At 44.5% G+C, this 15,133-nt stretch overlaps 1 protein-coding gene across 1 annotated transcript; it reads right to left on the bottom strand.

Moving 5' to 3' along the window:
• Positions 1 to 3,658: 3,658 nt before the first annotated feature.
• LOC133080104 (large ribosomal subunit protein uL23-like) lies at positions 3,659 to 4,167 on the bottom strand. Its single transcript, XM_061175960.1, has one exon. It carries the CDS (start codon positions 4,159 to 4,161, stop codon positions 3,694 to 3,696), a length of 468 nt encoding a protein of 155 aa, XP_061031943.1. The 5' UTR covers positions 4,162 to 4,167; the 3' UTR covers positions 3,659 to 3,693.
• Between the last annotated feature and the right edge of the window lie 10,966 nt (positions 4,168 to 15,133).

Genomic DNA, 15,133 nt, shown 5'->3' with positions numbered 1-15,133 from the left:
CACCTTGCTTGCTTCTGGTTGGCATTCAGTTTCCAGCCTTCTCTGATGCAATCCATCAGCTGCCATTCACCGTTCTGCTTTCTGTCTTCCAAGTCTGTTGACATCTTGTCTGCTCTCCTGTACTCTGTCCTGATGGGTTTCTACCTTTTAAAATTTGTCCTGTCTTTTCTGTGATGTTTCAGGAGGAAGTGGAGATACTTGTATTCAATCCATTGTGGTAACTGCTATAGTTGTAGCATTTTCACTTGGACCAGTGTTGTCTGAGAGTGTTGGCTTCCTCACACTATTACCAGCACTGAGTATTATCATTTGTTTTATTTTTATTTATTTATTTATTTTAAATAAATTTATTTATTTATTTTTGGCTGAGTTGGGTCTTCGTTGCTGCGCGCGGGCTTTCTCTAGTTGCGGCGAGCGGGGGCTACTCTTCGTTGCAGTGCGTGGGCTTCTCATTGCGGCGGCTTCTCTTGTTGCGGACCACGGGCTCTAGGCACACCGGCTTCAGTAGTTGAGGCTCACGGGCTCTAGAGCTCAGGCTCAGTAGTTGTGGCTCACGGGCTTAGTTGCTCCGCGGCATGTGGGATCTCCCCGGACCAGGGCTCGAACCTGTGTCCCCTGCATTGGCAGGCAGATTCTTAACTGCTGTGCCACCAGGGAAGCCCTGTTTTATTTTTTAAAGATGTTTTTTGATGGACTATTTTTAAAAATTCTTTATTGAATTTGTTACAACATTGCTTCTGCTCTATATTTTTTGGTTTTTGTTGTTTTTTTCTTTTTTTTGGCCACAAGGCATGTGGGATCTTAGCTCCCGACCAGGGATTGAACCTGCACCACCTGCATTGGAAGGCGAAGTCTTAACCACTGGACCGCCAGGGAAGTCCCTATCATTTGTTTTAAACTCTGCTAATTTGATAAGTAAAAAATATCTCACTGTCATTTTAATTTACATTTTAAAAGTTATTAATGAAACGATTGAGGATCTTCTCACGTGTTTATTGGCCGTTCGTATTTCTTCAGTGAACCACTTATTTATGTTCATAGCTCATCTTTCTACTGGAGTAGAATAATTGTTAAATTGTTAACATATGGCCAGCTCAGGAAAGAGGTTTGTGGTCGATCCCTTATTTTCCTGGATATGCGATCTCAGAGCACAGGCTTCAGAAAACAGCAGTTCTTAATGACTATGTCAAGAATTTGATGAATTTTTTTCTCCCTTGGATTATAAAAGTAATCTACCAGTTATAAATATATCCTTCTAGTCTTTTTTTTTCTGTGGGTATATACTTATAAAAATCGGAGTCATTTTATTTTGTATTCATGCTTTCGACTTACTAATCATAATTTGTTCTCATATTATTACACAGTGTTCTATGACATTATCATTCGTGGCTACCTGGTATTCCATTGTGTGGATATATGATCATTGATTCAGTCAGTTCCCTTTGATGGACATTTAGGGTCTTACTAGGTTAAAATTTGCATTAACAATTTCCTTTTTTGATCATATCCCCATCTAACCTTGTTTTCCACTGTGTATCTGCTTAGCAATTTCTTTTTGGGGGGGAAAGGATGAAGGTAAACGTTAATCCTTTTCTGGTTAAATTATTACTCATTCCAAATTAATGTATACAGACTCATGGAGATTTTCTAGCACTTTCTTTTTTTTTTTTTTTTTTTTCTGTGGGTCAGAGGGAGAGATGGGGAAGGGTCACTCTGGGATTCTCATTAGATTCCTCCACAGGTTTCAATTAGAGAGAAAATGATGAGGGGCAAAAGCACCAGGGAGGAGAGATGTATGCAATAATGAGAAAAGAGAAGCTGATCAGGCAGGCATCTGAAAAAATCATCCAAGAAATAATAGCTTAAGCGAGAGAAAACCTGAAAGAACAAAATGGTCTGAGAGTTGAAGACCTGAATTTTGTCCCTGAGTCTGCCACTAAACTGTGTGTCCTTGGGCAGGTTGCTCAACCTCTCTGGTTTCCTCGTTGGCATTCCTCATCTCAGGTAGATTTCTAAGTTTTCTTTTATCTTCTGAGGTTCTATGAATATAGACTTTGTCACACTAGCTGTGTGATTCTGGACAAGTTGCTTAACCTCTCTGAGACATGGTGTTCTCAACTGTAAAGTGGGAACACTAACAGCTACTTCATAGGGTTGTTGTGAATGGATGTGTGTAAAGCACTTATCACAGGACCTGTCCCAGATGAAGTACCCAATAAATGAAAGCTTTTTTTTAATTTTTAATTTTTTTAATAGGTATTTATTGGAGTATAATTGCTTCACAATACTGTGTTAGTTTCTGTTGCACAAAGCGAATCAGCCATATGCATACACATGTCCCCATATCCCCTCCCTCTTGAGCCTCCCTCCCATCCTCCCTATCCCACCCCTCTAGGTCATCGCAAATCACTGAGCCAATCTCCCTGTGCTATGCTGCTGCTTCCCACCAGCCAACTATTCTACATTCGGTAATGTATATACATCGATGCTACTCTCCCTTCGCCCCAGCTTCCCCCTCCCACCCCATGTCCTCAAGTCCAGTCTCTATGTCTACCTCTTTATTCCTGCCCTGCAACTAGGTACTAGGTTTATCAGTACCTTTTTTTTTTTTTTTTAGATTCCATATATATGCGTTAGCATACGGTATTTGTTTTTCTCTTTCTGACTTCACTCTGTATGACAGACTCTAGGTCCATCCACGTCACTACAAATAACTGAGTTTCGTTTCTGAAAGCTATTTTTATTGCATGCCAGTTGTTATGTAAAAGGAGGGCAATTATATCATCCCACACCCTGTGTATTGGAAAGGAACTCTGTCTTCTTAAAAGCTGTTTCCAGGTTCAGTCAGCAGCTGGGACACATGCCAAGGGGCACAGTACAAAGTCACCACTGGTCACGGACCTCCCTTTGCAGTGCATTCTTCCCTAGGACCTGGACGCTGTCCAGATGTGGGTCAAGTAAACACCCTCTGCTCAACACAGATAAGTAGGATGCGTGGATGTTGGTCCATAGGGGAAGCACTAGGAAACCCCACTTTCCAAATATAAAATATCCGGGAGTGTAGCCGAAGGGGAACTGAGCCCTAAATGATATGAATCACCAACGCGAGATGCTATTAAGAAAAAGCTGACATCCTTTCAAGCTGTGATTAATGAGCACGGAGACGGGAGGAAGAAGTCATAGGTGTAGCCGCAGTTTTGCTCTTTGCTGCTGTGCCTTCTTGGATAAATTACCCTATTCTGTAAAATCAGGAGGCTGGATTCTATTTTTTTTCCCCAAAGGACAGTCTGTGTACTACTGGTGGCACGCACAGTGATGTTATGTGGTGCAGAGATGAACATTTGACATTTTTTTTTTAACTTTTTATTTTGTATTGGAGTACAGTTGATTAACAATGTTGTGATATTTTCAGGTGTACAGACATCTTTTTTAATGTATATATATATATTTTAAAATTGGAGTATAGTTGACTTACAATGTTGTGTTAGTTTCAGGTGTACAGCAGAGTGAATCTGTCAGACATATACACATATCCACTCATTTTTAGATTCTTTTCCCGTATAGGCCATTACAGAATATTGAGTAGAGTTCCCTGTGCTGTACAGTAGTAGGTCCTTGAACATTTGACATCTTTTTTTTTTTTTTTTAAATAGTGAAAACTTTTATATTTAGAATTAGTCAGCTGGACTCAGTTTAGATGATCCCAATTTTGTTGGCAACATCCAAAGCGTCATAGTCAGGAGCCGGTCGAACATATGCCTTCTTCTCTCCATCAGGCCTGATCAGGGTGTTGACCTTAGCCACATCAATGTCATAGAGCTTCTTCACAGCCTGTTTAGTTTGGTGCTTGTTGGCCTTGACATCCACAATGAACACCAGTGTATTGTTGTCTTCTATTTTCTTCATGGCTGACTCGGTGGTGAGGGGGAACTTGATGATGGCATAGTGGTCAAGCTTGTTTCTCCTAGGGGCGCTCTTCCGAGGATATTCGGGCTGCCTCCTGAGCCGCAGTGTTTTGGGCCGTCGGAAGGTGGGTGACATCCGGATCTTTTTTTTGTGGCTGTGTACGCCTTTCAACACTGCTTTCTTGGCCTTCAAAGCCTTTGCTTTGGCTTCGGCTTTGGGAGGGGCAGGGACTTCCTTCTTCGCCTTCGGCGCCATCTTCGTGAAAAGGGTGACGTCTTAATAGTCATGTATTTAACGTATGAAATAGTAGGGAAAATACGACTAGCAATCAATTCTATAATTTCATAGATATGATTGTTTTTTAAAAATATTTATTTATTTATTTTGGCTGCACCAGGTCTTAGTTCTGGCATATGGGATCTTTTTTTAGTTGTGGCATGTGGGATCTTTTAGTTGCAGCACGTGGACTCTTAGTTCCGGCGTGTGGGATCTTGTTCTCTGACCAGGGATCGAACCCGGGCCCCCTACATTGGGAGCTCGGAGTCTTACCCACTGGACCACCAGGGAAGTCCCTGATATGATTATTTTTTAAGTTCATTTTCTTAGAAAGTGATCTGATTCAAAGAAAAATTCAAAGATGAAAAGCAGAAATGGCAAATATTGTGAAGGTGGTAAAATTGGAGCATCAGATGTGGTAGGCAGAATAATAGCCCCCAAAGACGTCCAGGTCCTATTCCCCAGAACCTGTATGTTACCTTTTATGGCACAAAAGGACTTTGCGGTTGTAAGTTAAGGATTTTGCGATGGGGAGATTATCCTGTCGAGAAGAGCTCTCCGATCTCCTGCTTGGAGGGTACAGGCTGTCGGCATTTTCTGGGAGACCATCGGGGAAGGCAGCTGGGGTCTTATCATTGATATTCAGCCTTTGAAGTATTCCCCCTCCCTCTCCGGCTTCCCCCCCCTTTTTTTTTTAAACATTTATTTATTTACTTATTTATAATATTTGGCTGTGCCAGGTCTTAGTTGAGCATGGCATGAGAGATCTTCGTGCGGGATCTTCGTTGCTGTGTGCGGGATCTTTAGTTCCCTGACCAGGGATCAAACCCAGGCCCCCTGCATTAGGAGCACGGAGTCTTAACCACTGGACCACCAGGGAAGTCCCCCGCTTCCCTTTATACTGTACTGATTCAGCCTTGCTCTCCGGTATGCCCAGTGTCCCAGGTCTGGAGCTTCTCTGGTTTAGTTTCCCCAGAGAATAAACTTCCTCCTCTTCCTCCTGCTGGGCTGGATTATCTGGGTGGGCCCAACGTAATCAGAAAGGCCCTTATAAGAGGGAGGCAGGAGGAGTCAGAGAAGGCAATGTGATAACAGAAACAGCCACTGGAGTGATGCGGTCATGAGCTCAGAAACGCTGTGGCCCCTAGAAGCTGCAAGTGGCAAGGAACTGGTTCTCCCTGGAAACTCCAGAAGGAACCAGGCCTGCCAATACCTTGATTTTAGTCCCATAAGTCTCATTTTGGACATCGGACCTCCAGAACCGTAAGAGAATCAATGTGGGTTGTTTTAAGCGCTAAGCTTGTGGTAATTTGTTACAGCAGCTTCAGGATATGAATACACCAGATGTTAGATGCACTTGAAGGTGGTTTATTCTGCAAGTTCAGCGATCCCGGGGCATAGCAAAGGAACGCTGGCAGGAATGAGACTGTTCTCGGTCACCTACCCCCACCCATCTAGGACGGGGCTGACCCTGCCATCACACAGGGCAAACTGGCCAAAGAGAGGCAGGGTCTAAGCGCCCCCAGGAGGGTGCGGGAACTGTTATCATCTGGTCCAACATGCACGTTTTACAGATAAAGAAACTGAGGCTCAGAGAAGGGAAGCAAAATCACCTATGATGGGGCTGATTCTCCAGAGAGGAGCAAACACCTGAATTCCTAAGGTGGAGGTTAGGGAAGAGGAGCAGGCGGGACTGGGTTCTCACACCAGGTGGGGAGCCCTGAGAAGGGGTGGTGCCTGCACCTTTGGCTCGGGGTGGAGGGTGGAGCTTGCCACCCTTTGATCACCTCCTCTGTGTGTCTGGGCCTCTTGCTTTATATCTTTTTTTTTTTTTTAATTTATTTTTGGCTGTGTTGGGTCTTCGTTGCTGCGCACGGGCTTTCTCTAGTTGCGGTGAGCAGGGGCTACTTTGTTGCCATGCGCGGGCTTCTCATTGTGGTGGCTTCTTTTGTTGCGGAGCATGGGCTCTAGGCACGTGGGCTTCAGTAGTTGTGGCACGCGGGCTCAGTAGTTGTGGCCCACGGACTCTAGAGCGCGGGCTCAGTAGTTGTGGCGCACGGGCTTAGTTGCTCCGAGGCATGTGGGATCTTCCCGGACCAGAGCTCAAACCCGTGTCCCCTGCATTGGCAGGCGGATTCTTAACCACTGATCCACCAGGGAAGTCCTGTGCTTCCTCTAATATCTTTTTATCAGGGTTTTAACAACCATCCTGTCAACAGAAGACTTTCGAAAATTGTTGAAACAGCAACATGCTTGAAGAAAGGGCTCCTCTGCTCCCCGCTTATCCTGCCCCCAGCACTTTAATTAATGTCTTCTCTTCTGCCTGGGCTGCATCCCTCTAAAGGGATGCTTCTTTTCTTTTCATAGAGGGGACATTTCTACTGTGATTAACAGCAAACCTAGGATGTTTTATTTCTGCATTTCAGCATTTATGAATCAAAATTGGCTTCTGTGGCCAGGACTCTCCTGAGTAAAGCCCTTTCTCCTAATTTTGAGCAGAAGATATTTTCCACGTAGAGGCCCCCAAAACCCCCTTGTTGTAATTTTCAAAGTGGACATCAAGGCCTGTGTTGTTATTGTACAGGAATAGATGAAAACTAGCGTGAAATTGCCTCTGAGGTCCCATGGACTGTCATTTTACCAATTAGGTTATAATTATAAATGGTCAGGGTATTGTTCCCCTTATTTAGATAATGGTCACCAGACACGTGACCCCTGGAGAAGCAATCCTTACATTCCAGATTACCTATAGTTGACATCCCAGATGGTTCTATCAAAGTCCCAAATATCATTATGTCGTCAGTTAATGGATGTGTAGAAGATATGACATTTAAAAGATTGTGGGGTGGAAACTTTACACCTGTGGAACCAGCACATATATGTTTACAGGAGAGAATAACATCAGGTTGGGCTAACTAGGGAGTCATAGCAGGAGGAATTAATTCTTTGGGTTTTTTGGCCACGCCACGTGGCTTGCAGGATCTTAGTTCCCTGACCAGGGATTGAACCTGCGCCCCTGGCAGTGGAAGCGCAGAGTCCTAACCACTGGACCGCCAGGGAAGGGAATTAATTCTTATGATCTGTGCTATAGAATTAGGAACCCTCCTACTGAAGCTTACCGACACCTGAGTGCCATGTCACTCTTGTATCTGCTAGAGTGACTTGGCTGAAAGGCAGGATTTTAAAATGGTCCTAAATCCACAAACTTAGGAAAATCATTTGGAAAGAATTTTGAGGAAATGATCTAGCTTTAAGTTTGGATGCATTCTTATTTTTTTAAAACTTAAAAAATTATACAGTTAATTATTTTTGGTTAAAAATACAGAAAAGAAACAAAAAAGGAAGGACAGATGAGAGAAAATTACCTGTGATCTCACCTCCCATAGATGACCACTGTTAACATCATTTTGGTGTCTATCTTTCCAGACATTTTCTATGTAGAACATATGTATGTATTTCTGTTTTACAAAAGTGGGATCCTATTATACATATTGAGTTAACTGCTTTATTCATCTGTTTCATTGTTAATATTCTTTCGTACCATCATTGTTACCAACTATCTACTATTATATTGTGTGGCTATCACATAATTCCACTTAACTGATCTTTTCGTCTAGGTTATTTCTAATTTTTTTGCCAAACAGTGCTTTGATGAACATCTTCATGGATAAATCTTTGCACACATCCTTGATAATTTCTCTTCAGGTAAATTCCTAGGAGAGGCTAGATCGCAAGGGCTGCATATTTGTAAGTTTCTGGCTCACGCCACTAAACTGTCTGCCAGGAAAACTCACGCGTGGGGCACCCCCTTCGCACCGTACACAAGAGTGCTGGTTTCTCTGTGTTCTTGTCTCCACTTTGTAGTCTAATGTTTTAAAAATCTCATATGTTTGTTGGATGAAATATAGGATCCCTTCTTTGCTGTGCTACTTTGAATGGTTTTGATTTGGAGCACGGTGGAATGTGATATGTTTGTTAGCCCCCTGTGTTTTTCAATTTTGTCAATTGCTCATTTTTTTTTTTTTAAATTAATTAATTAATTATTTATTTATTTTAATTTTGGCTGTGTTGGGTCTTCGTTTCTGTGCGAGGGCTTCCTCTAGTTGGGGCAAGCGGGGGCCACTCTTCATCGCGGTACGCGGGCCTCTCACTATCGCGGACTCTCTTGTTGCGGAGCACAGGCTCCAGACGCGCAGGCTCAGTAGTTGTGGCTCACGGGCTTAGTTGCTCCGCAGCATGTGGGATCTTCCCAGACCAGGGCTCGAACCCGTGTCCCCTGCATTGGCAGGCAGATTCTCAACCACTGCGCCACTAGGGAAGCCCCAATTGCTCATTTTTTAATAGGGGAGTTTTTTAGTAGAGTTCTAAATGATAAAAGTGCTTTGATGAAAGAAAGAAAAAGGAGAAAGAGGGAGCAGCAGAAGAGAGCAACGAAAATAACTCAGAACTTAACATTCTCTGCAAGTTTTTTATTCACTCAACAAATGTTAAGGGCTTACCACACGCCAGGTGCTGCCTTAAATGCCACCTTAAGTATAAAATATTGAAAAGTCCTGGCTCCTTTTTTCCTCCTCAGTACTTATAACTGTCTGACATGCTAATGTTTCTTTATCTTTTTTCGGTTTCTATTCTTTCCCTTCTTTTCTGTAAGCTTGTTTTGTTGCCTGCCCTATCTCTGGGGCCTACAACAGTGCCAGGCACTCAATTATATTTGTTTAATGGTTGAATTCATGATCTTTCATTCCTGGTAACTTTGACTCATTGGTTTACTGGTGATGGGAATTTGGCTGAAATTGCCTTATGACAGTCAGCTCAGGTTGGTAAGAAACATTCCATTTCTTCTAAGCCCTGTCATTTCATTAGAATGGTTTGGGAGTAGGCAAAACTGGTGCCACCTTGTCTGTGCAAAGGTGTATGAGCAGATATTGCTTTTGTCTGGGGACAGTCACACTTTATGTAGGTGTGATGTCAACAGCCCTTGGGGTTGCCAGGTGTTAACCAAATTAGCAATTAACAGTGTTGTGCCATCCTATTCTGTGGACACGGCTGTCACTCTGGGGTGTGGGTAGTGACCATGAAGGGGCTGGGGTGGGGGCCAGGGCTGACAGTGAAGACCGAAGCTTGGGGAGTGGAGGCTCTGAAGCCAGGAAGCCCACGAGGCTGCAGACAGCTCCAGAACAGGAGGAAGTCCACAGTTCAGGTAGGCTTCTGGGGAAGAAACGGGGCAGCTCCAAGAGATTCATGGGGGGCACGGCAGGATATCCGGATCCATCGATAGGGGAAAGAGACTCTGGCAACCTCAGTTTGCCCCCCAGATGAGGACGAGGGCCCTTTCTGCAGGACCCTGCAGGGTTTCTGCAGGACCCTGGCAGGAAGGCCTGTTGTTGCAGGCTTTACCTAAATTGTCCTCATTTTTCTCACCTGCAAGAGCCACTGGTCAGCGAGCTACACCTGGAGGCCCTCAGAGGGCGAAGCACCCTGCGAGGGCCAGAAGCAGGCTGCATTTTTCAGACACCACAGAAAGGGAAGGAAGAGCAAGGTTTGGAACCTAAAACCCCTCATAACAAAGTCATCGTACCCACTTCCTGACTTTCTGTTGACTTACAGCCAACTGGAGTTTGAAATTTAGGGGACAGATTCTATGGAAGAGCTGAGGTTTGGGAGCCTGAGTTGCTTTGGGTAGTTGGTGAGCACTGTTTGCTCAAGAAGCTACCAAAGATGCAATAAAGGCAACAAATGGAACTTCCTTTTCCCTTCGGTACAGGGATACCCTAGGCTGAGCTCTTGATGGCTGGCTGGGTCAAGGGTTAGGGACCCACCAGAAGTGGGCATTTAAAAAAAAATTTATTTTATTGAAGTATCGTTGATTTACAGTGTTGTGTTAATTTCTGCTGTACAGAAAAGTGATTCAGTTGTGTGTATAGACACACACACATTCTTTTCATATTCTTCATGAAACCATTACGGTTTATCACAGGATATTGAATACAGTTCCCTGTGCTATACAATAGGACCTTGTTGTTAATCCATTCTATGTGTAATAGTTGGCATCTGCTAATCCCAAACACGCAGTCCTCCCTCCCCCACCTCCCCTCCCCCTTGGCAACCACAAGTCTCTATGTCTGTGAGTCTGTTTCTGTTTCGTAGATAAGTTCATTTGTGTCATATTTTAGATTCCACATATAAGTGATATCATATGGTATTTGTCTTTCTCTTTCTGACTTACTTCACTTAGTATGACAACCTCTAGGTCCATCCATGTTGCTGCAAATGGAATTATTTCATTGTTTTTATGGCTGAGTAATATTCCATTGTATATGTATAGATATATATATACTTCACCTTCTTTATCCTTTCATCTGTTGATGGACATTTAGGTTTCCATGTCTTGGCTATCGTGAGTAGTGCTGCTATGAACATAGGGGTGCACAGAAGTGGGCATTTTTGAATCAGCCATGAACTGGTTATCATTCCTTATCTTGGAAGGGGAAATTTACCAGCTGGTTGAAGGCTCTGGCATTCTGTAGATCACCTAGCAAGTCATTCATTCAACCAATATTTTCTGAGTGGCCACTCTCTGCCAGGCACTATGATGGAAAGTAAGATAAACTTCTCTATTTAAGGCATCTGCACATATTTTTACGTTCTTAATTTCACATCTCTGTTGCATTGTATATAGCAGCCCTTTATTTTAAGGCCTTGACAGTTTTACAGAGAAGAATCCCCTGAGCATTAAGCCCTATTTTCCCTCAGGCAGCAGCCCCTGCCACACCTTATCCTCTTATCCTGGTGTGTTTCTTTATAGTACTTGTCATGACCTGACGGAAATAAATTTGTCTATTTGCTTACTGTCTTCTCCATTAGAATATGAGCTCCATGGGGGTGGGGTGTGCTTTTTATAGTTATATGGTTGAAGCCCCAGGGCCTAGAACAGAACAAGCACTATAAACCCATAGCTGATGAGTGAAAGACTTTATCAAATCACTTCTCACCTCAAGGTCCAAGTGTATAGTTTTTTTAAATTAAAATAAAACAACTAGTAGTTATTGTAAATTACAAAAGCAAAAGATGTTGCTTTGGAGATTGTGGATGCTATAGACTGAGGTTTTTTTTAGTATTTATTTATTTATTTATTTTTGCCTGCATTGGGTCTTTGTTGCTGCGCACAGGCTTTCTCTAGTTGCGGCAAGCGGGGGCTACTCTTCGTTGTGGTGAGTGGGCTTCTCATTGCGGTGGCTTCTCTTGTTGCAGAGCATGGGCTCTAAGTGTGCGGGCTTCAGTAGTTGTGGCATGCGAGCTCAGTAGTTGTGGCACATGGGCTTAGTAGTTGTGGTGCACGGGCTTAGTTGCTCCACGGCCCGTGGAATCTTCCCGGACCAGGGCTCGAACCCACGTCCCCTGCAATGACAGGCGGATTCTCAACCACTTGGCCACCAGGGAAGTCCCTATAGACTGAGTTTTAAGTTTGGGGCTAGAGAAAAGTCATAATTGCTCATGATCCAAATCCCAGTTCCTTTGTAACCTAGCATCACCTAAGCTCAGCCTTTCAGACCCGTGAAAATCTTCTCTCTATATGGTAATTTTTCTCAGAATGTGGGGCGTTTTCCAGAAAGTGCTGTCAGTCTTGAATTTGGAGTTATTGCCACCAAACCATTGATTCATTCTTTCACCTGCTGTACTGTGCGGCTTGCAGGATCTTAGTTCCCCCACCAGGGATCGAACCCAGGCTCTGGCAGTGAAAGTGCCGAGTCCTAACCATTGGACCGCCAGGGAATTCCCTCTCTCACTTTCATTGAAGCATGTTAAATGAGTGTTTGCTAAGTGCCTGTTGCTGGCAGATACTAGGACAATCAACATTATTCCTGTGCTCAGTGAGCTTTGGTTCCTTGGGGGAGGTCAGACACCTCCATGACCAAAAGGCCGTGTTCAGTAAGTCTCCTGTGAACTATGCAGGGCTCTACATAGTTCCTTCCTCCCGAGAGGAAGGAGCACTCACTTTGGGGCTTTAGGTATCAGGGAAGGCTTCCTGGAAGAGGTAGCAATGAGTGAGACTTCAAAAGGCAGAGAGGAATGCAGGCTGGCCCTAGGGAGCAGCTGTAGTGCATCGGGCAGTGGAAGTCAATAAAAGGCCCAGGGAGGAAGGGAATTGTCCATTTGGGGTACACAGTGGAGGGTCTGATTAGACCCAGCTAGGTAAACTGCAGGACGGAGACAGGAGAAGTGGGTTGGAGTTGCTTTGGGAGGACCTTGAATGCCAGACTTCGTAGTTTGTGTTTTATCACAAAGGCAATAGGACGCCAAAACAAGTTTTGTTGCCCGTGATGCTCTGTACACAGTGGGATTTTAGAAAGGTTATTCTGATGGTGGTGTGCACTGCAGGGCTGGAACAAGAAATTCGAGGGAGAGAAGTTTGGGAAGGGATACTTTGGACTCGGGAGATTCAGGGGCAGAAGACTGGAAATGTATTTATTTGAGAGTTTATGAAGGGAAAGTCTTTCAGATTTCATTTCACGTGAGTGAAGTGAAAGCTGGGGAAGGGGATAACGAAGGGTGAGTTGACGAGGCTTTAGTGCCTTCGTGACTAGGGGAGTAATGACACCATTGGCAGAAATGTGAAACCCTTTCTGGAAATTTCAGCTGTGGCAAATGGAGAATCTGTTTGAGGTTTAGACACGAAGAGCTGGAGGTGGTGATGGGAATCTCGTGGACGTATCCAGCAGGCCATTAGTAACTAGCTGGCCTTTGGGAGTCCCTTGCCCAGCCTGATTGATGCCCCTATAGCTTAGCAGAAAACAGTTGGCCAAAGAGATATGGAGATCAGACTGAATCAAACCTTTGAGTTTGAGGTGTCTGCTCCCCTGATTCACTAGCTTCACATGCCCCATCTCCTCAGAGTTTTCATGGCAGGCCTGTGTGCACCGCATCACCTTTTGTGAGTGTGTGAAGTGGCTGGAGTCCACATTCTCATTGGCTGGAGTCTGTGTTAGTGTCTAGACCTCTCCTAAGGCAGCTGGTCAACCCCTCCTCTTCCAGCGTTGGAAGCTGGCCTCTGTTTCCCGGGTCTCGGAGTTTGTGGTAGGGAAGGTGGGATGCTCTCAGGGACTGTGACGTTGACCACCTTGACTTGGTCCAAGAAACACCTTGGATTGGGACCCATGCCTCAGCAAACCCCTGCCTAATGGTTTATGAAGGCAGAGGGTGGGGCAACCCTCACTCACCTTTCTGCCTTCACAAAGCTGATTGTAACTTCTGTTCCCCTTAGAGGCTGCCTTCCGTCTTTACCTCCACTTTATTTTCCCGGGATGGACAAACTGGAAGCAGGGAGTGGGGCAAAGGTTCCTGTTACTTTGGAGAAAACTCAACCAACACAGAGGAAGGAGGGAGTTCAGTACAGGGCTTTGATACCTCTGAGAGCCCTGCCAAGCGAAGGCCATTCATTCAGATGGGGCCAACACACCAGTCCTGACAAATACCAGTTCTGGTCCAGGCTGGGTGGGAGGGGTGGTGGCCTGGAAGATGACGCCCACATTTTCTGCAGGGCCTGGCCTGCCATTAGGTGACTCAGTGTGTTTCCCAGGACTTGGCAGGGACCAGAGCTGCAGCCTTTATTTGCTCTTGGGGTGGGACTGTTCTTTCTTGGCATCAGATGCACAGGAAGTCCTCCCTGCTCATCACCTCTGGGGCTCTGCTTTCCTGGCTGAAGCTGTGCCCTGGTGGATGAGGTCACAGGCTTCCATGATGTCCCAGGTCACTGGGCTTGCACTAAGACCTGCTTGGGTTTAAACCTCAGCTCCCCGGGCCTCAGTTTTCCAATATATAAAATGCATGTAATAATTTTAGCCTCACAAGCTGCTTGTGAGGAAATGTACGTAAAGCTCTTAGCACAGGGCTCTAGCCCAATAAGTGGTCGTTATTAATAGTCCCCTTTCTTGAGTGGCAGTAGAGTAGTGGTTAATAGTGTGGTTTCTCGAGTTAGATAATCCAGACTAGGTGGGTTTGAACCTCGAGTCCTCTTTTTTCTAGTTAAGTGACCTTGGGCAACCTCATCTTACTGGGTCTTGGTCTCCTCTTTGGTAGGCTGGGAATAATAACAGCACCTATCTCATGGGGTCATTGTGAGAATTAAATTATGCAAACCAAGCATTTAGCACAATTGCCAGTACATACAAATGGCACAACAAAAGTGAACTACTCATTATTATTATTATTATGATCTTTTCAGAGTCTAGTTTGAGGTGCCATCCTTCCCACAATCCCATTAATTACTTCTTTGATTTTCATTGATTTGGACACCTCTTAGAATCTATCTTGCACTGCTCCTGTTTATGTCCATGCCCTCAAAAATATAACTGGACCTCCCAGGCTCACCTTGTTCTCACCTTGAGACCTTACACATCACTGTGTCCAGAAACCTCACAAACCCAATCCCAAGAGCACTGACATCAGAGAGAATTATGTTATACATTACACAGCAAAAGTTCCTAAAATTGTTTTAACAACAGCTCTATTTCTTCAAGTTTTCACTCCCTAAGCAGTTGCCCATCCTCCTCTATCTGAGCCAGTTCACCCCGCCCCCCCTTCTCCAAGTCTCCTGGGGGGGAATATGTATGAATAAAACGGATTCCATTAGTTGGGGGCCCAAGGAAACGAAAACACATACACACGCATATTTACATGAATAAATATACGCTTAGATATATAAAATATACAAGTGGAAATATTTATATTCCCTCGGTGCCCTCAACGAGTCCAATCATTCATTCAGCAAATATTTGAGCTCCCACTTTGTGCTTGGGACCAAGCTAGCTGCTGGGATAAAAAAGGAATGAGGCTCCGGTTCTCATGGAACTTACATTTTACTGGAGGAAGACAAGAAGTAGTATAAAATTTCAGCTAGTGGGACTGCCGTAGAAACAACAGAGGTCTTTGTGAGAGGGAGTGATGAGGGGGC

Source organism: Eubalaena glacialis, chromosome 19, assembly GCF_028564815.1.
Source record: "Eubalaena glacialis isolate mEubGla1 chromosome 19, mEubGla1.1.hap2.+ XY, whole genome shotgun sequence".
Lineage (NCBI taxonomy): Eukaryota > Metazoa > Chordata > Mammalia > Artiodactyla > Balaenidae > Eubalaena > Eubalaena glacialis.
Note: the sequence above shows the minus strand (reverse complement) of the source record. Positions and strands in the feature narration are given on the sequence as shown.

Excerpts from the sequence above, each read along its gene's own strand:
- LOC133080104 (XM_061175960.1), bottom strand. The coding sequence starts at position 4,161 with ATGGCGCCGAAGGCGAAGAAGGAAGTCCCTGCCCCTCCCAAAGCCGAA.